We start from the raw sequence: 26,155 nt of genomic DNA on the forward strand, positions 1-26,155 counted from the left end.
GGACCATTGATCCGCTGCCTCCTGCACGCTCCACACTGGGGATCAAGCCCCAAACCTGGGCATGTACCTTTGACCGGGAATCGAACTGTGATCTCCAGGTTCATAGGTCAATGCTCAACCACTGAGCCACACCGGCTGGGCGCCCCAATAAAAATATTTGAAAAATCACTTAGTGAATAGGGCCAAGGAAAAAGATCAGTATAAAAGAAAGAAAAATCGAGCTGCCAGAATTTAGCTTTTCAGAAGCACTGTTTGCTCTGGCCCATTAACTCAGACTGTTTCTGGAGTGAAAGGAAGTAGGAAAAATATGAAGTTCAACTTGAAAAGCGGCCTGTTTCCAAGGTCCTCTCTCACTGTCCCAGGCTCTAGCCTGACCTCCTGCCCCGTCAGCCCGCACACATTTCATCACATCTCATTTTGTCTGAATGGATCTGGAGGGCGCTGCTTCCCGCTGGGTTCTGGCTGCCACTGCCCACCTAGTTGCCTGTCATCCGCGGTTCCCTGGCTCCGGCTCGGATCCGGCCTAACATCTGCTGTAAACTTCAGGGCTTGGAGCATCTGCATCCCACACCACTCCTACCTGGCCCCGGGCCCCAGTACTGACTGCCCTTGGGCTGCCTGACTCGCTGCTGTCAACGTGCCTTTATCCTGTGTCTCTGGTCTAGTTAGTCCTCCTGGTACTGGATTCTCTCCTCTCTACCAGCTGCTGCCTCCAGAACCAGCACCGAGCGACAAGGCCCCGCGAGGGGAGGGAATGCACTCTTCAGAGGCCTTGTGGGAAAGGCTGCTGGCATGATGGACAGGAGTCAGATCTCAGCACAGGAAAGTGTCTGGAAGAACTGCTTTATGGTATGAAACGTATGGAAAACAGAAATACTCCCCCCTGCAAATGACAGAGCCTGAGGCCCTCTACAATGACCATATTTTTCCTTGTTTATTTAATATTTAGCTTTCTGTGCTCACTCTAAGTTTTTCTCATTTGGCGTGGAAGGCTAGGAAGTAGCTCTGACCACATTCTCCCAGCAGCGTCTGTCTTGACGGAGGAGTGGAGAGGGAAAAGGAATAGGTACTACTGATGCTATGCCGGGTTCTCTAGCTGTAACAGGGAGGGGGAAGGAGGGGAGGAGCTGGGGAGACCACTACTACTGGGGACGATAATTACCTTTAATCCAGCAGTCAACAGCACTTGCTTTAGCGCATCTCCGTGTAAGCTTAGATGTAAAACTCAAGAGATCTTTATAGAGAATAGGCATTTGTGTTAATACTATAAGAGGAAGAATTTGGGGACAGTGCATAAAATAAGATTACCTACTGATAAACACACAGCACAAAAATATCCACCAAATGCTGTAACCCTGGGGTTGGGGAAGAGCTCTCACTACCATTTAACTACAACCAGCACAGAAAAACACAGATCTGACATTTCAGCTTGGTCCTCTCTTTTTTAAAATATATTTTTATTGACTTCAGAGAGGAAGGAAGAGGGAGAGAGAGATAGAAACATCAATGAAGAAAGAGAAGCATTGATCCACTGCCTCCTGCATGCCCCACACTGGGGATTGAGCCTGCAACCCAGGCATGTGCCCTGACCGGGAATCAAACTGTGACCTCCTGGTTCATAGGTCGATGCTCAACCACTGAGCCACGCCGGCCAGGCTTGGTCATCTCTTTAAAGAGATCCTTTTTAAAACTGTAGGCAACTTCTTCCAAGTGAAGATACTAATACAGGTTCTTCTTTACACCCAGGAATACAATGCATTATGGGAAAACTGAAAAGGCCTTCAGTGCTTATCATACCTAACTCTGGTGTACTATGTGACACTGCTGCTCACTCACTTTTTTAAAAATTCTGTTTCTGGTCCCAAGACCATATTTCTTTTATTCTTCTGTTTGATCTTTTTCAGGCTCCTTTGTTCACACATATTCCTTTGACCAGTGTTGGTGTTGCCAAGAACTTCATACTCTCTCTCCTCACGTTGTACATTCTTTCTAGGTGAACGCATCTATTATATTGCATTCAGCTACTCTCTAGTAATTCCCAAATCGGTATTTCAGCCCAGACCTCTTACCTAAGACCGAGACATTTATATTCAACTGAATGTTGGCCATGTCAGCAGCTTTTTAATTGCTTCTCTGCTTCGGGCCTTTCCAATTTTTAATCCATTCTTCACCTCTGAGGTGATTAGATCACTGCCCTACTGAGACGTTTTCAATGCCTCCCCACTGCCTTCAGCATAAAAATCTGGAGTCCTCGCTGTAATATACAAGAGCCGTCAAAGTCTAGTCCAAGTTCATCTCTCTAAAGGGAACACGGTCCTCTGAACACGTCTCCCAGCCTCTGTGCTTCTGGACACGTCTCCCAGCCTCTGTGCTTCTGGACACGTCTCCACATATGGAAACCTACTCAAACATGTGTGCGATGGGATTAATTCCACCTGTTTCAACATGAGCTCAGCTGGCATTTCAATTCAAGTTGTACTGAGAGCGTATAAAATGCCAGGCACCGGCAGTCACGGAGTTGATAATCGTGTGTGTGTTGGGGGGGGCGGGGGCGACGGGGGAAGCATGGGGTTTGGTTGGAATGTCTGTAAGGAGGATTCTCTAAAAGGTCGGGGGCTTCTGAGGGGACTTGCTGAAGGCGGCAGCCACTAGCTTGACTTTTCCAAACAAATCCGGTTCCCTGGAGTGTTTTGCTAGAATCTCTGTTTAGTCTTTAAAGAACTGACCTTGTAGAAGCATACAGTTTCTCAAGGATGCTTGCCCTGCTGATTGTACCTACAGGTTAATTTTAGTTCAAACTGTCAGGACAATAAAAGCCAAAGGAGGCAGGCGAACAGGGCGACTTGGTGGTGATAGCCAAGTAGTGCCTTAGCCTCTCTTTCACAGGAACGTGTGTCAGAGTCATCATTCATCCGTTGTTCAGGGTCTGCCGGTCAGCCCTGGCGCGCACGTGCGCATGCGTGTGTGTGTGTGTGATGAGGGAGTGAGAAAGTGAATAAACAGGAAGTTATCAAAGGCATGTTTAACCTGAGAGTCCCTGTTGGGAGCCATTGGTACCCTTCCTCCAACAGATTATGTCCCTCAAAGCAGTCATCAGACTATCTTTATTCCTGTTTTTACTTGTGTAGTTCCATCCCTCTACATACAATTTTTTAGAAAACTGAACATCTTTCCTAACACAAAGGCTGGCACACAGTGGTGTTGAATAAAGATGGCTAACTAAAGCAGCCCTCAGACACGGAGAGAAAAAGGAAGGAGACGACAAAGAAGCCTTCATGACCAAACAAATTCAGATGGACAGAGCCCATGCCCCACGTCCACCCCGTAGATCCCACTTCAAAGGGAGAAAGAAATTGGACGGCAGAGCTTCTCCAGCATTTGACACGATGCCTCTAGTTACACCTCCCGGAGTTCGTGTGCCCTGATTCTGGCTCTTGTTGGTTTCTGTTTGCTCCACACCCACCAGTTACTTCTTCTTCGTCAGACACTTGATTCCCACATCCCTGCTTTTGTTGCCAGAGCCTGACTAGTTGGCCTGGATTTGCCTCTGGCTGTAACCAGGGCTCCTAGCATCTCAGCTTTTTCTCTGGTCCCCACGAGCTAGTGCAGTGGCTCTTCTTCATCCCCACCGTTACCATCTTAGCTGTTTTCTGCTTCAACCAAAGTAAGAATGACTGTGAATTACCTACTCAGACACATAGTGCCATGACTCCCTTAAATGAATCCTGCTTTTAAATCTTGCTTTTCTTACCCTAGCCAGTTTGGCTCAGTGGATAGAGCGTTGGCCTGCAGATTGAAGGGTTCCAGGTTCGATTCCGGTTAAAGGCATGTATCTTGGTTGTAGGCTTCTCCCCAGCTGGGGCCTTGGCTAGGGCCCATGCAGGGGGGCAACCAATCGACGTGTTTCTCTCACATCAATGTTACTCTCTGTCTTTCCCTATCTCTTCCACTCTCTCTAAAAATCAATGGAAAAATATCCTCAGGTGAGAATTAAAAAATAAATTAAAAAAATAAAATCTTGTTTTTCTGTATCCATAGTGTGGCCATATAATTTGTCACTGAAACTAAGGCTTGCCCTGGCTGGTGTGGCTCAGTTGGTTGGGCATCCTCCCCTGCACCAAAAGGTCGCTGGTTCGATTCCTGGAGGTCAGGGAATATGCCCAGGTTGCTGGTTTGATCCCCAGTAGGAGGTGTGCAGGAGGCCGCCAATGGATAGTTCTTTCTCACATTGATGTTTCTCTCTCTCTTCATTCCCCTCTCTCTAAAATCAATAAAAACATATTTAAACACACACACACACACACACACACACACACACCCTGAGCCTCTTTATAGAAGGAAAAAAGAGATGCTTTTGATCATTGCAGACAGCAGGTGGACACCAAGTTAGGCGGGCCCCCTCCATCCAGTTTCCTAAAGGGTCCAGCTGCTACAAGGACTTCTTTCTTGTTTCTCTGCTCCTCTGGCCAGGCCGCTCCCTTGCCCTGAAAGTTCCACTTGGGCTTCAGATGAGCCCTTTCAATGCTGGGAGAACTTTCCAGGCTTCATCAGTGCCTTGTGGAAAGACTCATATATGGAAAGTTCTAGTAAGGGTAATAACATCGCTAACATTTATGGACCTCGTATTATAAGAGAGGCATTGTGATAAGCATTGTATATCATTTTATTGAATTCTTTTTAGTCCTTTTATTTTAGAGCAAAGACAAATAGGCTTATACTCAAGGGCATATACTTGTATCTGTACAGTGTAGATTTCATCCCAGACCTATCTGCCTGCAAATGTAGACCTATCTGCTTGCAAAATTCATGTTCTTAAATACCGTAATATAATCCTTCACTGAAGTATCTTCTAATAGAGAAAATGCTAATCATTATAAATAAAAGACCCATAAACCAAAGGCATAAAATTGATAATAATCTGAATTTTAAAACTTCTTACCATACTCTTTTTTCAAAACTGATTCTTTTATTTTCTACTAGAGGCCTGATGCACGAAATTTGTGCAAGGGCATTGGCCGGGGTCCCAGCCGCCGCCACAGCAGCACGGGCCTCTGCCACCTCTGCCTCAGCCCCCGCCCACTGCAGCTTTGTCTGGAAGGAAGGACATCCGGTCTAATTAGCATATTGTGCTTTTATTATTATAGATTAGACAGTATTTTAAATAGCAATGTACTTGTCCTCATAGAGGGAAATTATGAACTTTAATAGGAAAAAATGTCATTATCAATTCCCAATGATAAAAATAATCCCAAATCCCCAAGAGTCATTTTCTATGCTCACACTTCATCCTGAGGCTTCTTTTAATCTAATCATAAAACTTGCTCATCTGGTTTTTAGTTGCCACACCTCCATTATCAACAACTACCTAACAGAGCTCACATCACATCCATCTCCTGGACTGATGGGTCTCCACCGCAACAGTAAAAGACAAGGAGCATGTGTTCCTTAGTAACTGCATGCTTAGAAATTACATACCTGCTCGAGTGTAACTAGAGAATCCACTCCAACATGGAAATAAAAACTGTGATATTAAAAGTAAATGTAAGTGGCCTGGCCGGCGTGGCTCAGTGATTGAATGTCTACCTATGACCCAGGAGGTCATGTTTGATTCCCAGTCGGGGCTCATGTGTGGGTTGCAGGCTCGATCCCCAGCGTGGGGCATGCAGGAGGCAACCAATCAATGCTTCTCTCTCATTATGGATATTTCTATCTCTCTCTCCCTCTGCCTTCTCTCTGAAATCAATAAAAATATATTTTAAAAAAATAATAAAAGTAAACATAAATGCTCAGGATCTCCCTGGATCCCAAAGGGTTATCTTGTCTACCCTGAAGGACCACTCTGTAAACTCATCATTTAAACTAGTGCATCTCATGTTAACGAGCATACAAACCCCCTGGAGATCTTGCTCTCAAAGCAGATCCGGGTCAGTGGATGCAGGATGGGCCCAAGAAGCCGTCTTTCTAACAAGCTTTCAAGCAATGCTAATGCAGTTCACACGCTGAGTAACAGGAACTTAACATGAGATGAAGCATTGGCCCAACTTAGGTTACTATCTTCCAGGGAGTAAAATAAACAGCTCATTATAAAGTCAACTTTCCATCACCAAGAGCAAAATTGAGGAAAACTACTTTTTAAGCCATACACCAATCACTGGACACATTAACCAATAACATGAAAACAAATCTGAAATGTAAATATTCAGCATGGCTGGCCATTCCCTCGCTCAGCTCCAAGTACCACAAACAAACGGATTTTGTTTTCACACTTTTTTTCTATCACCGAAGATAGAAATAAAAAGACATTAAGAAAATAAGAAAAAGAACAAAATTGATTAAAACATCTATTTTCATCTCCTTCCAACACGAAGTAGTAGGCAGGAAACCTGTGATTAACTATTATCAGCTAACATTTATGTTTATATCAACAGAGTCATAGCGATCTGGTTTTTTTATAGTGTTTTTTCTTTTAGTTTTTAAATGTATGCAAAATGAGAATGGCCAAAGTATACTATATAAAAACCCTATCTTAAATGTAAAAACTATAATAGGTCCTGACAGTTTAAATGTACAAGGACTTTACCTATGAAACTCAGGCAAATTCAGAACATCAGCAGAATAAGATCAGAAAGCATTTGGTCTTAATGCTAGTCTTACAGTTTCCCTAACAAATCCTAGGGTCCCAATACCACGGCCTGTATGAGACCGTCTCATGCTGATCTGCAGTAATTTCCGCCAAATCCACCCCCCAAAACTAGCATCGTCCCACGTGTCAGTTATTTACCTTGTCAATCATTTTTCTTGCTTCCACTTCCTCACTGTTGGGATTCTCTAACTCAATGGTATAAGTACCCTTGTCACTTTGGTCATCATCATTATCCTTTTCAGAGGTAGCAGAGGGAGCTTGGTTTTTTAACATTTTATCCATCTCCTGGCTCGGTCTGTGCCCAAGACTCCCTGAACTTCTTAACAAGGCAGCTGGTAGGAAGGGGACTGGCACGGCGGGCTCCTCTGATTTCTGCTTTAACAATTTCCCATGTGGAACACCATGCCCCCCTCTGCGGTGCGCAGAGCTAGTCTGTAAAGACAAAGAAACCACTTTGGCATCTGCTGCTGGAGATGGGGGTTTTGCAAGTTTTGCGAGTGGCGCGGAATGAGTCGTGTCCTCACATAAGACTCCCGCACTCTGAGTGAGAGAACAAGACCTTCTCTTGCTGGGACTGTCTCCATCAGAGAATGCAATCATACAGGCGGTGGGACTTACGACTGCCGGGTCCTGGTGCTTGTCCGCGGCCAGGGCCTTCTGCAGCTTCTTCTGTTCCGAGTGGTGGCGCCTTAGGTGCTCCTCCAGCGTGGCCCGTTTGCTACAGCGCCTGTGCGCCCCAGCGTTTTCGGAATCGCTCTGGGTACCATCGTCGTGTTTATTTCCTGGACACAAAAGAGAAACGGCATCATAGAGAAGGACAAAGTCCCCGGGGAAAGTAAGACGCATGCACAAAGGTGCCATTTGTTTTGCCCCCTTGGCCATTCAATCCGAAGTCATATGTTCTTTCCAGTAACAGGCTCTGCAAACTTCCCTCAACTGCAGAGCTGCCATTCGAATGTCGCCAACCCACAATGAGGCCCTGTATAAACGACTGAACAGGACTGTCTTTCTTTCTGGAAATTTTAACTTTAGGATGATGCATCAACGCATCAACAGATAAGCAATGTGACAGCATCCACGATAATTTGTATTTATAACATTAATAAACATGAATCCTACCTTCAAACCTTATACTTTATTTAAGCAATCAAAAATGCGTTTCTAGAATTAGTGAGGAAGAGGCAGGAAAAGGGTGATTCTACTGAAATGCTTTATCCTTACACAGGAAAAGAGAATACACATGCCATAAAAAATGAGATGAATCTTAACTTTCTATGATATATACCACATCCCTAAGTATAGCGTCTTTATAGTTTCCACCAATGACTGTACGATTATTTACAAACATCTTTTTAGCTACAAGAATTTTTGAAAATCTGCATTTTGAGCTCTAAACTCTGGTAGCTTCCGAATTAAATAAAGCATGCTGAAGGCCCATCTATAAAATCCTATATAAATCTAACACCTACTGGGCAAATGGCATGGTGCTAAATATAACCATATAAAAAAGTTAAGTTAGAATATATTGGAATTTTGAAATATCAAAATGTAAAACTATGACAATTACTTGACTTTTCACTGATTTGAATTCTCATTACCTAAATAAGAATATTACAACAGTCAAATAAGTATTATATATATGGCATAAAATTATTAGAAAGTCAAGAGTTATTCTATGCATGTTCAAGATCGACTCATAAATGAGGGCTTTTAGAAGCTATAAATGAATCTATCAACCAGGTGTGTTCCAAAGTTTCCAGGACTAAATCTGATTTTTAAATTGTCCTGGGCCCCAAATGTAATCGGAATACTTGCTGAATAACATGGCATCAAAGAAAATGATGAGCAGAACTGAGACTTGGAGGCTGGGAGGGACAACACACATATGTCCCGGGAAAAAGTTGTTTCATGTTCATGGGCTGGTTCTAATAAATTAGAAGCTACCGTGTTAATGATTTAACACAAGAGGACCAGCTGTAAAAATGTGTGCATAAACGCAGCGAGAAGACTCAGGAGGGTGAAGAAACTGGAAAGGGAAGCCCAGGGAGTTAGCAAGACCAAAAAGAGGGGTTTGGGGAGCTCTCCCAGCGCAGGGATGGTGAGTATTATAAACAACAAATCGGAAACTTTCTTTCAACTAGTAACTATTCAAAATGCAATCTGAAAAGAAAACACACACTTGTTTAATTAATAGACTCCCCGCCTCAGGTAATTAAGCTACAAATTCAGGATAGCAGATGGAATTAAAAAAAAAAAATCCCACCAGTTCAAATACAAAGCTCATTAAAAACAGGACCTTTTTCAGCCTATCTCACTGTTGCAGTGGGATATATGGAAAGAAATCCAGTTTGTAAGAGCTGGCTGTTACTAACTGCCAATATTTCTTGCATAATAAATGCAAAAGACCCGAATCACACACGCACAACACGAAAACAGCACCTTAACAGAATTTAGTTCTTGTACCACCATATAAAATTTGGCACGTAAGTGGTGTCAGGCCCTCTCAGTATCTTCTCTTTAAGTTATAGCTTAAAATTTTTCTTTTTCTTTTTTTAAATATGTTTTTATTGATTTTAGAGAGCAAGGAAGGTAAAGGGATAGGGAGAGAGAGAGAAACATGGATGTGAGAGGAACATTGACTGCCGGTCTCCTGCATGCCCCCCACTAGGGATAAAGGCCGAAACTTGACCGGGAATTGAACCGATGGCCTCGGGGCTCATGGGTCTACACTCCACCACCGAGCCACACTGGCAGGGCAAACATGTCTATTTGAATGTAAACGTCAGCCATTTTCTTTTCTGGAAAATTCATTATTTCTCTTCTATTTCTCAGTGTCACACAAGGTGAACATGTGACCAGAACTGCGATCTCTGTTTTCACTCAACAAAAGAACCACTAGGGAACCCTCCTCCCCTAGGTTTCTTCCTGCCTGTCTTGCCTGTCGCTGACTGTGCCTGAATAAGCGGACTGTCCCTTTAAGCATTGGGGGCAGGCTAGCTGGACCACGCCAGCAGCTGTGGCCGAGAGGAGCAGCTCTCCTAAAGGGTGAAGTGTATGGGCTTTGTGAACATTCTTTGCTTCACTGTCCCAAAGCGCGTGCACTTTACTCTTGCAGGAGCAAAGTTGTTGTGTTTTTTGGTTTTGTTTTGCCTACTTTCAAGTTTCTGACTCATCTAAACAGTTGCTGAAAGTTTAGTGAATATAAAATTAATACTATTTGCTGTCATTACATTTATGTGGTTAGAGTCTAGGTATACACTTTCGATAGCCTAAAATGTGGAAAACCTTTATCTAACAACTAGAGGCCCGATGCACGAAATTCGTGCAAGGGGCTTGGCCCTCGCAGCTGCAGTGGCTTGCCTCAGCCCTTGTAGCCCCGGCTTCATCCGGAAGGTGGTCCGGAAGGTTGTTTGGCTGTCTGGTCTAATTAGGATATTATGCTTTTATTATTATAGATGGCAGTTCTGGCTTTGGGGAAAATCAAATGTCATTTGTAAGAATATCTGGAATAATAAAACGGGTCTATCTTGAACCAAACTGAGTTATAGTCAGAGAGATTTTTTAGATGGCTTGTAGAATGGTATGAAGGCATATCCAATAGAAGGTTTCCAAGCAATGGCAATATACTAAAGTATGTGTCTACCCAAAAATCAATTTCGAGGGGTGGTAGTATTGATTGTATAATTTCTGGTAAGGTTTTCAAATATGTAATCATTAATGCATGGATATAGTGTGACTGTGGGCATTAATGCCTCTGTTTGGAATTAGGCTTGCTCAAGAGCAGAGAATGTCTTAAAATGATGGCTTAAAATAACAGCAAATACAGAAAATAGTGATAATGACTAAAAAGCAGTTATAATAGGGTATTTTTAAAAAATGGTAGTTTTTAAAAGGATCTTTTAGCTCACTTTTTATCTATTTATTAAGAGTGGCTTTAAAAAGACAATGTTACTTCTAAATTTTCAAGGTTTATGCTACCTTTTATATTATACAAGGATATTAATATTATTTATCCAATTCATAAAAATGGTCGGTTTACAAATCGATAACTTTAATTTGTAAGCTTGAGCTATACATTCATATAGATCTCTACTGCGCATTTAATATTACACAGTAGAAGTGAAGGATAACAATCTCAAGTCAGGTAATTGCATATGATTGTAATTAAATACAGCAACAGGCCCAACAAAGATTTAGGTAACCTCCCCATCTCACTACCTTGAAATACCTTAGAAGCAAATCAGAAATAGGTACTTCATCACTTGCCCAGATTCCCAGGGCATAAAGTACGAGTTAAGCCACAGTCAGTCTTGTCATTGATTGTCAGGTCATTCACTGTTTACTCTAATTACTGAATATCTATCAGGTACTCAAGTCTCAGGTGAAGTGTTAGGAATACCAGGTAAGTAATAGTCTCTGACCTCAACAAGCATTTTTTTAAAGCTCATTATCTCCTTGTTCAGTTATAGAATGGCCAGATTAACATGCAATCATTTCCCTCATAGATAGCTTGTTAAATAAAATATAGAGTAACACAAAACTGTATTTGGCAATTCTAAAGTAAATTTAATTAGCAAAAACAATGGAAAAATTCGTTAAAAACTTCTATGTGTAGGTGTAAAGATCTTGCAATTTTTGGCCAAGAATTATACTAGTAAAGCATATATAAAAACTAGCTCATGAATAAATAATTCAATTGTCATTTTCATAAAAGTCTGACTATTGAAAAAATGTAATTAAGTCGATTTCCAGTAAGTTATCTCTAAACCAAAATTTTTTGTTTCATGAGTAACTACTGAGAACAGTTTGAAACCCTCTATCATCAATATGACTTTATTACCAAGGTAGAACTTTTGACCGTTTATCAAATGGCTTAACATTTCTTTCAAAATTTAGATATTGCCATTTTACTGGAAGGATCCCAATAGAGAAGAATATTATTGAACATATCTTTTCCTTAAGTCAAGAGAATGATGAGAATTGTCTTCTAAGGAATTCCCCTGCTGAACTGACTAAATTTTTAATTCCATAAGAAAAAAGAGACATACTTAACGGCATAAATCAAATTTACAAAACCAATCTGGTTTTGGCAAGAACACGAAGGCAGACTATTTGGAATGAGTTGGCCATGGGCAGTATGGCTTGCTTTTGAGCTTTAAAATCACATATAAAGCTCGGAGGGAGCAGTTTTCTACCGCATTATTCATCTAATAGCAGTTGGGGAACTGTGAAGATGGAATTCTCTTTATCGTAATATAGGAAGTTCTGAAACGATCAATTCACTTTACCTTTCAACCTTTTCAAGTAAACGGGCACATCACTCTTAATACTTTTGGAATCGTCTTCGGTTCTCTCCCAGACCATCTGAGGAGGGTTGTTCTGAGCTAGCCAGTCGGCGACTTTGTTTTCTGGGGCCATCATTCCAGTCTGGATCCCCGGCAGGTCTTGAGTTCCCAAAGACGACTTCCTGGACTTGTGGCGCTGCTCAGAAGTAAATTTTGTCACATGGTCTCTAATCGTTACCTTCCCTGGGGCACTGTCATCAAATTCAATGGTAAAGGAGGCATGCCCTGCACCTGTGGTATGGGAGCTCGGTGTGTCTTTTGTTGGGATTTCATGGATAGTGCTTTCTGTGATTTGTGACGGCTGCTGGAACTCTTTTGTAGGGATTTCAAAATAACTCGGTTCCCTACATAAAGGAAAAAGTACTTCTTCATTTGCAGCTGCAGACTGTTCCTCCACTTGCTTGGCATCTAAGCTGCACCCTAATGAGAAAAATAAGAGAAAATTCAAAATATTGGGAGCTTCTAGCATTTGAAGGAGTCAAGAGCACCACAAGTCAGATCACAGTCTGGATGAAAACCAGGGCAAATGTCACAGAGAAGAAATCATTTTGGCTGTAAACATGGTATTCAGGTACCAACAGGAGATGCAAGGTGAGTAGCAGCCATGGCAAAGGATAGCAAAGCAGCTAAGAGATGGACCTTGAATGGCCAGGGCCATGTTCTAGAAATCATCGAGGTGCTAAAGAATTGAAATCAAATGGAGATGGAGATTCATGTTCAATGTATATATTATATATCTCGAGTGACAGAAAAAAAGATGAATTTCCTTATCAAGTAAGGAGAATGCAATATCTGAAATATCTTGAACACAAGTAGAGCTCCTAGAACAGGTGCTCAAGTGAGGAAATGCACATGAAGTCAGTATGTAAGCGATGCTCTACAAGCAATGACCCCACTTACCATTCTTCCCATCACATTCACAATCATTACTAAGAGAACGACCAAAGTAATAAAAAAAAAAAAGTGTGATCCTGGCAAGAAGATACATTTTATAAAGAATAAAAGAATATTAAAGACAAAGCATGTGGTTTGTCTGCAGCATTGCCATTCAAGCAGCAGGGTGAAAAAATAAGATAAAAGTAGAAATTTAGTTGCCAGCCATCCATTGCAGAAGAAAATTAATGTACATTTCTATACAGCAGAATATGCACAAGTGTCAAAAATCCTTGGAGAAAGGCCGAATTACAAAATCAGATCAACAACAAGAGCTGGCAGAAGAAGCCAACAGCACTGGAACGCTACCCTTCGTCAATTGCCCAGAAGCGAATATAAAGGCATAAAAATAAAAATAAACACATTTATACATAAAGCATGTAAAAGCATAGAAGTGAAAATGACAATTGAAATGTTTTAAGTATGTGTTATCAGAAGTGCAGATGCAATACATATATATGTACATTTTTTAAAGAATAAACTGCCCTGTTTTTCAGGAAGCAACTGACCATGGCTATTTATCAAGATGGTAAAGAGTGAGTTCAAATGAAAAATATTTCCCTAAAGCTCAGACAGCATTCTTATTGAAAATAAAATGGGAGAAACCATTTGCAGATCATCTATTAGGAGGAAAGGCCGTGCAGGGAGACAAAGTTGTTTTCAATCATTTTCTAATTAAGTGAAGTAGTTAGTCTTTTGAAACATCTTTTGGAATATTATATCTTGATGGGATTCTTCAGGTGCTGTAATTGACTTCTTGGCATATTCTGAATATGAAGCCATCATAACACTGTTTGCTTTTAGGGAACAGAAGATTGGGACAGCAACATTTCTGTAACCGAAAGTAGGGGGTAGTGTATAGAAGACATCAAGCTAATTAAAAAAAAAGCAAAAAACCCCCCCAAAAATCTATGCAGAAGATAAACAATATCCAACCAAAACAATCTCAATGTAAAAATGATCCTTTTCAAAGTCTACTTAGTTTTTTCACCACTGAAAATGAAAAAAAATTATATCAAGAACAACTTTACGTTATCAAAGCAAATATTTTACATGCTCTTTGAAAGGTTATATAAGACTTAATAATTTAAAGTCACATTTAAAATTTTTCTTTATTAAAAGTTAATTTATCTTTTTCTTAATAATAAAATGTTCACTTGAATTTGAATATTTACTCTGAAGGCCTATCACTTGAAATTCCTGTGACAGTATAATGCATTAACCATTTGACATATATTAATAAACTCATTAATAAATGTTATTTTTGATTTTTTTCATACATTGATTCATTTATTATGTACAATGTACTATACTTGATCAATTCCATATAGTACAACTGGTTTATAAACCATGCTACCAACAGAGATACCAAATCATTCCTTCATTCCTTTATTCTGCTTTGCTCATCCTTCAAATAACAGTAACACTAGGGACAAAGGGTGGTAGTTTTCTATAAAATGATGTGGCTGAATTACAATGTAAAAACCACAAAGAGCTGATCCAGGGATATATGGTTTACATCCACTTGCCACTCAGCACTCAAAAGAAATACTTTCCTCCCTTGGGAATGAAAAGTTCCCTGTTACTACTAACATACTTTCAACATATGTTCACATTATAACAGCAGAGACCAACAAGTGCACATCACTGCTTTTAAGCTTATTGTTCCCTTAGCCCTACTACAAAATCGCCTTTACTCCAAGGACTAGGAACCTGAGGCTGGTACAAGTTAACATCGACTCTACCCAGCAATCAGTTGTCTAACACCATCGAGTAGCACTTTAGAGTAGGGAAGGCAGCATGTTAAGATCCGATGGTTATAATCAGGCGGCCTGGTTTAGTAAAGAGCAGGGATGAGACTTCAAATCAGATTAAATCCTGTCTCTATCAGCCTTTAGTTCTCATTTTCCTCCCCTAAAATGAGGAAATAGTAATATCTATCCATCAGGCTGCTATGAACATTTAGTGAGATACTATTGGGTGAGATCTTCTAAGTTACTCAGAACAAAACTTGGCATAGGTGGGCACACAAATAAACGTTTCTCTCTTGTCCTGCCCCAAATCTCCAACATGGTTAAGAATGAGGAAAACAACCAACTAAAACCAAAAATCTAACTCTGAGAAACCCAAGACAGACATGAGGCCTCTTCTCTCATATCTGCGACCTTCACTAACAAGGAAGTCCCTCTTGAGAGCTAGTGAGGCTTAACCTTACCAGACCGCTGTACCGATTTTTAGGTAATTTCCACACAAAGGTGGAATATTGGCGCTAGATGAAAGGTAGATGAAAGGTAGACCTATTTTCTACAATGTCTCCAAGTTCCATCTTATTCTAAACACTTGTTTGCTTGTAACTAACATTTTTCTGTATCATGTTGGTTTTTTCTCTTTAATTCTCAGGAGCCCAGGTAGAGGGGACAGTTAGGTTCAGGGCCTCAGGTCTGGTAGACTTAAGGTCAGACGGATAACTGAGAAGTAAGAGTCGAGTTGTAGAGAGAAGACTAAAACAATCAAGGGGAGGCATGGCTCAGAGACACACAAGCCCAAACCATTCCGTGTACAAGACGTACACACACCTCTTCCAAGTCTCCCAGGGACATCGCTGTAATGCATCACAGTTCCCTGTTCTTTGCTCAATATTCATCACTTAATATTCATGATGATTCCGAGTCATAAAGCAAACATTTTAATTACATTCCGCCTCCTCTGCTTGGAAAGGCAGCGATAGGGGTAATTCATTTAAAATAGAAATACAGGAAATCATTCAACTTTGTAAAAAAATTGTCAGTTGTAAAAGTTCAGTCATCTGGAAAATTCATTATGGGGAAGAATTCCTTTCTCAGAAGATAAGAAAAACAGATCAAGTGTGGGCTCCCTATATTGGGGAAGTGTAGGCCTACTAGGAAAATTAGGGCTTTTCCAAAGTAAAACAGAGGTATAAGCAACTTTCCTCTCTTAGGAAACTGACAGAACATACTCTAGAATTGTGAATTTAACATCCATTTTTCTTCCAAATCTATTTTGTTTACACTAAAATACACCAAATAACATACTAAATATACTAATATTTTATTTATACTGATACTGTTGTTAATCTCAATTCTAGATATTTAAACATTTTTAATAACTATGTTAGAATTAATTCTGTTTACCTAAATCAGGGCAATTGGTGATAATATCCTTAACTTCCTTAAAATATTTTATGACTGAGTGACCTTCCAGGGAATCCTGTAATATACAGAATCCAGAAAAAAGGAGTTCCCTTTATTCTTCTGTACTAAATTAAATAAAATATTACACTAACTCAAGATGACACAGACTGTAATGTGAAGGCTCCTTCTGCTAGTATATTCAAGTACTTGGTATAACAAAGACTGGTAAACCACTTTTGCTTAAAAGGAGTCACAACCTGCAAGTTTTTAAATTTTGTTAGATGAGATTAAAAATCAATATGAAAGAGACAAAAATCTACTCCTCACAGTTGGGCACACCTTCTCGAAATGTATGCAATGCTTAAAGGCCTTTCATTGTAACCTAAAGAAATGTGTAAACCAAGTGAGCAGGTAGAAGAGCATACCTAGCCCTGGCCGGTGTGGCTCAGTTGGTTGAGCACAGTCCCATGCACTGCAAGGACCCAGGTTCAATTCCCAGTCAGGGCACATGCCCAGGTTTGGGGCTCGATCCCCAGTAGGGGGTGTGCTAGAGGCAGTGGAATGATGTTTCTCTCTCTGTCTCCCTGTCTCTCTAAAATCCAGAGAAGAGCATACCTGTAGCTAATGTGAGGACTGATTTTTCTCTAATAGGACTCAAAATACTCACATGATTTCAGGAGAACTTGTTTGCTCTGATGTACAGATTTGCTTCTAGGGTGTTTAGGCTACTTGGTAAGTCTGTAGAGATTCTGGAAACATGGGGACCCTTAAAGGGGAACATCAAAAATAACCAGGTAGTCCTGGCTGGTTTGGCTCAGTGGATAGAGCATTGGCTTGCAGACTTAAGGGTCCTGGGTTCAATTCCAGTCAAGGGCACATTCCTGGGTTGTGGGCTTGATCCCTAGTAGGGGGTGTGCAGGAGGCAGCTGATCCATGATTCTCTCTCATCACTGATGTTGCTATCTCTCTCTCTCTCTCCCTTCCAGGAGTCGAGCTGCCTGGGTTAAAATCCCAACTAAACTATTTACTAGCTGGGTGACCTTGGGAAGGAAATTCCTCTCTGAAATCAATAAAAATATGTTAAAAAATAATCAGGTAGTAGACAGATACTCTCTTCTCCTTTCTGGAATGTTCACCTGTCATGACTAAGTACTCAGATTTTACTTCTAAAATTTGGTAATCAAGAAGCAAATGTCTTTTTGTTTTACCAAAATAGTATGCTTAGAGAAGAAATAATTAAACTAATAAGCATTTGTGTTTCACGATTTGAAAGATTTTTTGTAACAGAAACAACTTAATTTCAAAATGATAGCATGAAATAACATTTAATATATGTTTTCAAATTGATTCTACAATCTATGCTGGCATCATAAATTATTTCAGGTCAGTAAATACTTTGTTTTCCTCATCCTACATTTAAAAAGGCTGTAAATGATAAATCTGAAACAATATCTTTATACGAATATAAGAAAACAAGTGAGCCTGGCCGGCATGGCTCAGTGGTTGAGCATCAGCCTATGAACCAGGAGGTCAGGGTCCGATTCCTGGTCAAGGGCACGTGCCCGAGTTGGGGGCTCAATCCCCAGTGTGGGGTGTTCAGGGGACAGCTGATCAATGATTCTCTCTCTTCATTGATGTTTCTCTCTCTCTCCCTTCCTCTCTAAAATCAATAAAAATATATTTTAAAAAAAGAAAGCAAGTGAGACTCTCATGAGGCTCTTAATCAGCTGGATCTGACAGCGTGCTTTAAGCTATTTATCACAAGATGTAAATCACTTAATTCCTTCTTCCTCAAAAAGAATCCCAAGATTACGAGACAGCTTTTGTCATCGGGCAGAGATGACACTCTGATAAGAGGTCACACAAGCTGATAATCAGTTAAGAATTTGCAATTTATTTTATTATGTTGAGGTATGAGGGATCCATTTTCATGCCAATTTATTTTTGTAATGTTTTTCCAAATCTTTGTCCTCTATGAAGTGTATCTTTTTGGAGTGTGTGTATGTGTAATGGCTGCTGAAATGTTGACTGCTTATGGTTAAAAGGTGGACTTGGGCCCTAGCTGGTTTGGCTCAGCGGATAGAACGTCGGCCTGGGGACTGAAGGGTCCCAGTTGGATTTCGGTCGGGGCACATGCAGGCTCAATCCCCAGTAGGGGGCGTGCAGGAGGCAGCCGATCAATGATTCTCTCTCATCATTGATGTTTCTATCTCTCTCTCCCTCTCCCTTCCTCTCTGAAATCAATAAAAATATATTTAAAAAAAAGAAAAAATATCCTCTGGTGAGGATTAACAAACAAACAAATAAAATAAACCTTAAAAAAAAAAAAAGGTGTACTTCGGAGTCGAGCTGCCTGGGTTAAAATCCTCACTAAACTATTTGCTAGCTGGGTGCTTGGAAAGTAAATTCACATCGCTGCCCCTCAATTTCCTGATCTATAAAATGGGGAAAATTACAGTAACAATCTTCAGGTATCGCTGAGGATTAAATGATAAACATATGCAGGGTACTAACAAGAGTGTCTGGCTAAGTAAGAATCACTGAAGCCTTAGCTATTATTTATAAATCATGATTCTGTCTCCAGGACAGAAATTACACATACACTTCACTGTATTCTACAAGTTATAGATTTCAGTTTCTACGTCATTTTGTGTGAGGGGGGGAGGAAGAGATTTTGAATGGCAAGATAAAATCACCCTCACAATTATTTTCCGAATTTGGCAATAGTTACAATCTGCTGTGTTTTCTTTTAAATTAACCTCCATAATCAGTACGTTTTCCCCTCTTCTCTCTACGAGGTGGCTCTGGTGCACCGTGGTAATACGTGATCCTTGAAATAAGGAACTTGAGTTAAGATGAGAAGGCATACACACAAAACACTGAATGAAACAGTGTTATATATCAGCAATACATATATACGGATACACTTAAAATACTTTATCACCTGATGTATGTGTGTATATATCTGTGGGGATAAAGCAGGCAGGAATTATAGTATAATTTATGTGGGAAGCCATTGGTAGACAGTGTAAAAACTGTGGGACATAAGGCTCTTAAGGAAAGTGGGACATAATTAGAACTTGGACATAAATCTATTTGGCAGGCAAAAGACAGCCACTTTAGGTGTTGGTTTTTTTTTAATGAAAATAAAGAACTGAGATTTTTTATGCAAAATGAACTGCAGGAGGGTTGAAGCTGGAAGTAGCAAGTTCAATTTATGACTTAGTGAGAAAAAAAAAGGCAACAGTGAGAAGGGAAGATATGAAGATTTCAAATGAAGCAGACATTCTTGACCGCCTTCCAATATCCATTTCCTGTACCTCCTCCTCAAAGAACTCCAACATTGCCGGGTATCTCCTCTTTCCTGACACAGCTCATGTGCCTTCGAGCAAAACTAACCCCACACAGCTTCAGGGTGAGCAAGATGGCTGAAGGATAGCCTCCTAGCCCTTGCCAAAGGTTGGTTCAGAAACAAGGGGGTGACCTACTCGTGAACCTGTCAGAGGCCGATGAGATGAGAGATATGCTGAAAATTTTGAGAAGAAATCCTCTTGCAACTGTCGGGGTCCTCTGGAAGCAATCTTTGCTACTTCCTGCTGGTTGTGATCCGATAGCACACACCCCGGATTGCTGCTGGAAGGCAGCCTACGTGGGCGAGAGGAACTGCCCAGTATGCAGCCACTGTGGGTAGGAGGGCTGAGAAATGGACAGAAACCATCCTGAGGATGACGCTGTTGAGATGCTGCACTAACCAATCCGGAAGAGACTCAGTTACTTTTAAAAAATATATATTGTTATTGATCCCAGAGAGGAAGCGAGAGGGAGAGAGAGATGGAAACATCAATGATGAGAGAGAATCATTGATCAGCTGCCTCCTGCACATCCCACACTGGTTATTGAGCTTGCAACCGGGGCATGTGCCCTGACCAGGAATTGAACCATCACCTCCTGATTCATAGGTTGACACTCAACCACTAAGCCACGCCAGCTGGGTGAGACTCAGTTGTTTAAGCCATGAAATATCTTTCCTGTTTAGTCTCAGGAAGCATGTCTGTTACTTGCATGTGAGACTCTGCTCAACAACACACCGAGTCTCTGAGCTTGGGCATGAAGAAACCTGTGTTGGTCTCAGAGGCCAGGAAGCTGTGAGGCGAACTGATTTGCAAAGTTGCTAACTTCAATTGGGGGTAAAATCAAATCAAGTTGATAAAGGCAGCTTTCGGAGACACGTGTCCTGGAAAAATCAGAGCGTATTTAAAGAACCAGTGTTCTTATTCTCCAGCTACACAAAAATGTCCTATTTCTCTTGCAGAACTGGGGTCAGAGGTAGAAAACTGACAAGTGCTCTGATGGTATCTTCCCTTGACTCAGAGCTGGTTCCCGTACCACTCCTGGTGCCCGCATTGAATTCCTGCAGGCCTGGATCCTTATCTGTGTTACCACTGACTCCAGGACATAGGTGATGGACAACTCACACCACTGTTTCCTGAAAGTCTTGATTTTCCGGCTTATGGACACTTACTTCATTACTACATCCCTCCAGCAACGGGAAGAATATATTTCCTGACTACTAACCTGGGAATTTGACCCACAACTATATCTTCATTCTGGCTGCTGAGCTAAGCTAATCTTGTTGCTACCATATCCCAACAAACTGGATAAAGTGAGGCTTGAAAGGTTATAATTTCATGTCATATTTCTGACCATCAGAGAAATTGCTCATTTAAAAATCTATATATATATACAAAAGGCTAATATGCAAAGTGTCCCCTCGGGAGTTCAACCGAGAGACCGGGAGCTCGATCGCTCACTATGACATGCACTGACAACCAGGGGGCGGTGTGGAATGAAGGAAGGCCCCGGCTGACAGCTGGATCGGCCCTGATCGCCGGCCAGGCCTAGGGATCTTGTGCACAAATTTCGTGCACCGGGCTTCTAGCATGATTATATGCTCATGAACCTAATGAAAACACACCAAATTAGTTGTATTTTAAAACAGTTAAACTGTCCAACTACATTATTAATGTCTTCCCAAGTTTTAACAATCTCATAAAAAAAACTGCAAAAATATTTTTAAATGATTTACAAAGATAATGGAATTAATAACTTATGTGAGAATAATTCAGAATGAATTAAAATTACAATGTGAAAGTCATTAAAACATTCATCACCTTTTTTAAAAAAAATCAAATTAAAGAGTAGTAGATATCTCTTTTTAGGGTAGACAGGTTTGTTACTGATAATAATATCCCCAAATCTCATAATCTGAAGTTTTGTTACCTGAGGTTCCAGTTTCATGATTTTTTTCTTCTGGTTTGCCATTTGACTTGAAAGCTCTTTTTTCATCCACCTCATCATCTCCCCACCATGAAGGCTGCCCGTATAATGGAGTACCACGGGGCATGGCAGAAGTATCTGGAAAGAGGTAGGAAAATCTGTCTAAAGCATATGAAACAGAAAAAATGCTTTGCAGAGATCAGAACTGCCTGGTTGATTTGTGAAATGAAAAACAACGTATAGTCTAGGTGTCTGAAAAGTACTGAAGTTAAAGAACAACTCAGTATTTGTGTGGGACCTTAGTCCATGTCAGACATGACCAAAGAAATTGTATTTTGCACTCACTAGTATCTGAGTACTGCAAACTGCTAAGCCCAATAACTTTCTACTCAACCACAATCAGTTATTTGGTCAACAGAAATGACTCCTTAAGTCTACATATAAAAGATTAAAGTCAATTTTGGTATGAGTGACTATTTAAATTTTTTTTAAAGCCATAGGGCATTGCATATTAACTAAATTTAAACTTGCTGTTAATAGGACAGATTTACAGTTGAACAAATTTGGTGATGCCTCTCAATTTAAAAAATTGTGTTTGTATGACTGGGATTATTTATCTAAAGCATTGTTTACAGTTTCTGGAACATGATAAATATGATAATTGTGATTATGCAGCATCAGTGGGTATTTCCTATGAATTCACTTCAGTTATTATAATTCAGAAGAAAAAGCAAACACATGTGAATTAATAAAAATACTGTACGCTGAATTACATTTAATTCCCTTACATATTTAAACATGAAACACACCTACATACAACTGCCATAGAATGTGGTTTATAATGCTTTGCAGCGAAAGCACTGCCTGCATTAAAGTCCACTGTGAAACTCTTATTATTATTATTACTAGAGGCCCAGTGCATGGATTTGTGCATTGGTGGGGTCCCTTGGCCTAACCTGCGGGGATTGGGTTGAAACTGGCTCTCTGACATCCCCTAAGGCAGGGGTTCTCAACCTGTGGGTCTCGACCTCTTTGGGGGTCAAACAACCCTTTCACAGGGGTCGCCTAAGACCATCCTGCATATCAGATATTTACATTACGATTCATGACAGTAGCAACATTACAGTTATGAAGTAGCAACGAAAATAATTTTATGGTTGGGTCACACATGAGGAACTGTATTTAAAGGGCCAGAAGGTTGAGAACCACTGCCCGAAGGGGTCCTGGAATGTGAGAGGGCACAGGCCAGGCCAAGGGACCCCACCGGTGCACAATCAGGGCCGGGGAGAGACTGCGGGAGGGCTCCAGGGAGTGTCCGGCCCATCTGGCCCAGTCAGTGTGCGTTATAGCGACTGGTTGATGGGTCGGAGGTACAATTAGCATGTTAGCCTTTTATATATATACCAGAGGTCTGGTGCACAGAATTTGTGCACGGCTGAGGGGACTGGGCACCACCATCTTTGTGACAGAGTGATGGCTAATTTGCATATTACCCTTTTATTAGATAGGATATATAGAGAGAGATTGTTATTACTACCTGGACATGGACAAGATTTTGAGAACAAAGCCTGCCACTTCGCAATTAAGTATCAAACGGTGTTTTCAGCGAGGGGAGCATACCCAGGGTCTTCTCTTCGGCCTTTAGGGCCTCGGTGGCTTTGTGCTGAGCTTCTGGTGGAGGATCTGCCACCTTCGAATCCACGCTTTTGGCACAAGCAGATTTGGATGATTCTGGTTCTGAAGATTTTTGGGACAATTGGAGCTGAATGGTAAACTTCTCGTGCTAGAAAACATTGCAGTGAAACATCCATGAGTGAAACCAAACCTAGTAAACAGTAGGTTTACTAAAGAAATAAGGAAAAGCTTTTTACCTTTAGAGCTTCTTCAGGGACCCTCATCTCTCCTCGTACTACAGTGAAAAGATTTGTATGTGAACAGGGCTAAGGAAGAATACAACTTTGAAACTGTCCTATTTGAAACAGGGAATTCTAGCAAAATTAGTGTATCCCCCTAAGACTTAAATGTTAAACTATATTCACAGATATAAAATTTTTCAATTTTAAATACCGAAGAAAATCTTGATATCTAGCAAGTAATTCCACACTTCCGCAATAATGGCCTCCAAGCAATAACTGGGTAATGAATCTGAGCACAAAGGACATTTTCAGTTCTAACAATGGCGCTGAAAAGAAGAAAGAGCACCTGGATCAAATCATATTGACAGCTAATCACAAACATGTAAAAGGAAGTAACTCATCAGTGATTACCCCGAGTAAATCCTGAAGGAATTCGATGAGTCAGACTCTCAGCACCGATAAAAATACAGTTCATTTGAGAATGTAAAACAAGTGCTATAATTAGGGTCCTTACAGCAACCACAGCCATCTCTGAGCCCCACGAATTGCCATAGGGTCAGGTTACATGATTCTATACAGATCAGAACCAAGTGCTGCATGTAATGAATGCTTTCATTATTATGGCCCAAAGAACAATGCCTCTGTATATTAAAAAGAGCTCCCACCACACAGTGGAGGTCACATTTCCCACCATTACTTAATCCTGTAATGAAAGGACTTTTATACCATGTGCAATACCAATTCACAGCACCCATGACTTCAAGGGTAGAAAGCTATAATCACCATGACTACTTGGGGGAAAATAAAGGCTTCCCATGCATTAGGAGCAGTACACTTGTAAGGGTATTTAACCTATATTTCTACTCATTCAAATAATAAAAACTCAGAATGTTTTTAGAGTTGTAAAGAGCTTTGGGGATCTACTCTTCATTTCCATTACCCGGCTTCCTATTCCATAGTGAAGGAACTTGAGATTGGAGGGGCAGACCCCAACGACAATACTCACTTGATCCCAGGCTGGGGCTTCCCTCTCACTTTACACTGCTCCCTGTAGCTGTGAAATATTAAGATTTTCCCTTTTTTGTTATGAACACATGCTGGTACATATTTGCTGGTATAGATGCAAGTGTGTATTTCATAACTAAGTACATTTAATGAAAAATAAAAGTCAAGTAGTTTTGCTTTACTCCCAAGAAACTCAGTAACAGCTGGAGAAGATTCAGAGCATTCTTACATTTACAATGGAAAACAGAGCATCTTTTACAAGTTGAAAGCTACTTCTATTTTTTATTTTTATTGATTTTAGAGAGAGAAAAAGGGAGAGGGAGAGGGAAACATTGATGGGAGGGTGAAACATCGACTGGTTGCCTCCTGTACCTACCCCAACTGGGGATTGAACCCACAACCTGGGTATGTGCCCTGACAGGGAATTGAACAGGCAACCCTGCAGTGCACCTGATGACGCTCAACCAACTGAGCCACACAGGCCAGGGTCATGTCTATTTTTCCAATGGGAAACACCAATGATTTTAGCCAGCTGTGATGGTTTTCTGGTGCTTCCAGGTAGCTCCTTTTTGAAGGCTATTCCCTGAGGCTAGCCTGGAGCATCCCTTTAGACTGAGACTCTTTCTAAGATCAGGGAAAACTTGACAGGTCTTGGACTTCACCTACCAGAAAGATTTCTGCGTGTTGGCCTACCAAAGAACTCAGGAATCCTCTTGTTTAGTTCACGAGTTTCCTGAGGACTCTGGTATGACTATGAGATTCTGAGGCTGCCCTCGCCCCAGATTTTATCTCCAAAGCTACCATCTTTCTTGTGGTAGAGACCTAAGTGACTGTTCTTGCTACTTAAGAAAAATGACAAACTAAGGTACAATTACTTATGATGTCAGTAAGTTACAAAATAAACAATAGCGTATAGAGTCATATATCAATTATATCTCAATTTGTAAAAATAAACTTACAAAAATTTTAATTCTTGTTTCTTAAAAATCCTAATATTGATAGGTTAATTCCCCATTTCCTTACATATGATTGTAATTTTAATCATTCCTATGTTCAATTTATTCAGGAAATGTTTATCTAAAAGTGGCACCATGGCAACTCATCTACATCTACTAGTAATGTGACCTCTGACACCATCCTTTAACTTAATGATAATTAAGACCAGAATGAGAGCAAAATTTTCAATCGTTTCAGTTGCTCCTAGGGGCCTGGACTTAAAACACCAGGCGCAGAAATCATTGTGAGCACATCTTTCAAAAAGTATTTTAAAAATTAAGTCAGTAAGTTGTTTCACTGGGGAAATACCAATCACAGAAGAAATGGGGGAAGTTTTAAAAAATTTCCCAAATATTACATAATGAGACTTTGTTACTTGAGACATTTCCAGTGTTTCAGAAAGTGTTGCATTCGCAAACAACTGAGATGGGTATTAATATTCTCTTAAAAACTGTGCTATAGCTGTAACCGGTTTGGCTCAGTGGATAGAGCGTCGGCCTGCGGACTGAGGGGTCCCAGGTTCGATTCCGGTCAGGGGCATGTGCCTGGGTTGCAGGCACGTCCCCAGTAGGGGATGTGCAGGAGGCAGCTGATCGATGTTTCTCTCTCATCGATGTTTCTAGCTCTCTATCCCTCTCCCTTCCTCTCTGTAAAAAATCAATAAAATATATAAAAAAAACCAAAAAAAACTGTGCTATAGCCGTAACCGGTTTGGCTCAGTGGATAGGGCGTCGGCCTGTGGACTGAAAGGTCCCAGATTCGATTCCGGTCAAGGGCATGTACCTTGGTTGCGGGCACATCCCTAGTAGGGTGTGTGCAGGAGGCAGCTGATCGATGTTTCTTTCTCATCGATATTTCTGACTCTCTATCCCTCTCCCTTCCTCTCTGTAAAAATTCAATAAAATATATTTAAAAACAAAACAAAACAAAAAACCAAAAAAAACCTGT

At 40.7% G+C, this 26,155-nt stretch overlaps 1 protein-coding gene across 13 annotated transcripts in view; it reads right to left on the reverse strand.

Moving 5' to 3' along the window:
* The window catches only part of CEP170 (centrosomal protein 170), a 99,502-nt gene that overhangs the window by 36,741 nt on the left and 36,606 nt on the right, over positions 1-26,155 (reverse strand). For 7 of the 13 annotated variants that reach the window (XM_070401441.1, XM_070401438.1, XM_070401440.1 and 4 more), the window contains exons 5-10: positions 23,222-23,277; positions 22,971-23,133; positions 21,354-21,488; positions 11,932-12,408; positions 7,262-7,425; positions 6,782-7,075 (exon numbers count right to left, since the gene is read on the reverse strand). In XM_070401441.1, the coding sequence (XP_070257542.1) occupies positions 6,782-7,075; positions 7,262-7,425; positions 11,932-12,408; positions 21,354-21,488; positions 22,971-23,133; positions 23,222-23,277 (1,289 nt within the window). Of the gene's footprint in view, positions 1-6,781; positions 7,426-11,931; positions 12,409-21,353; positions 21,489-22,970; positions 23,134-23,221; positions 23,278-26,155 lie in introns of those variants that run through there. The other 6 variants (XM_070401444.1, XM_070401442.1, XM_070401443.1 and 3 more) reach the window with 3 other exon arrangements.

Source organism: Myotis yumanensis, unplaced genomic scaffold (genome assembly GCF_028538775.1).
Source record: "Myotis yumanensis isolate MYYU_CA2020_CCGP unplaced genomic scaffold, mMyoYum1.0.hap1 SCAF_22, whole genome shotgun sequence".
NCBI lineage: Eukaryota > Metazoa > Chordata > Mammalia > Chiroptera > Vespertilionidae > Myotis > Myotis yumanensis.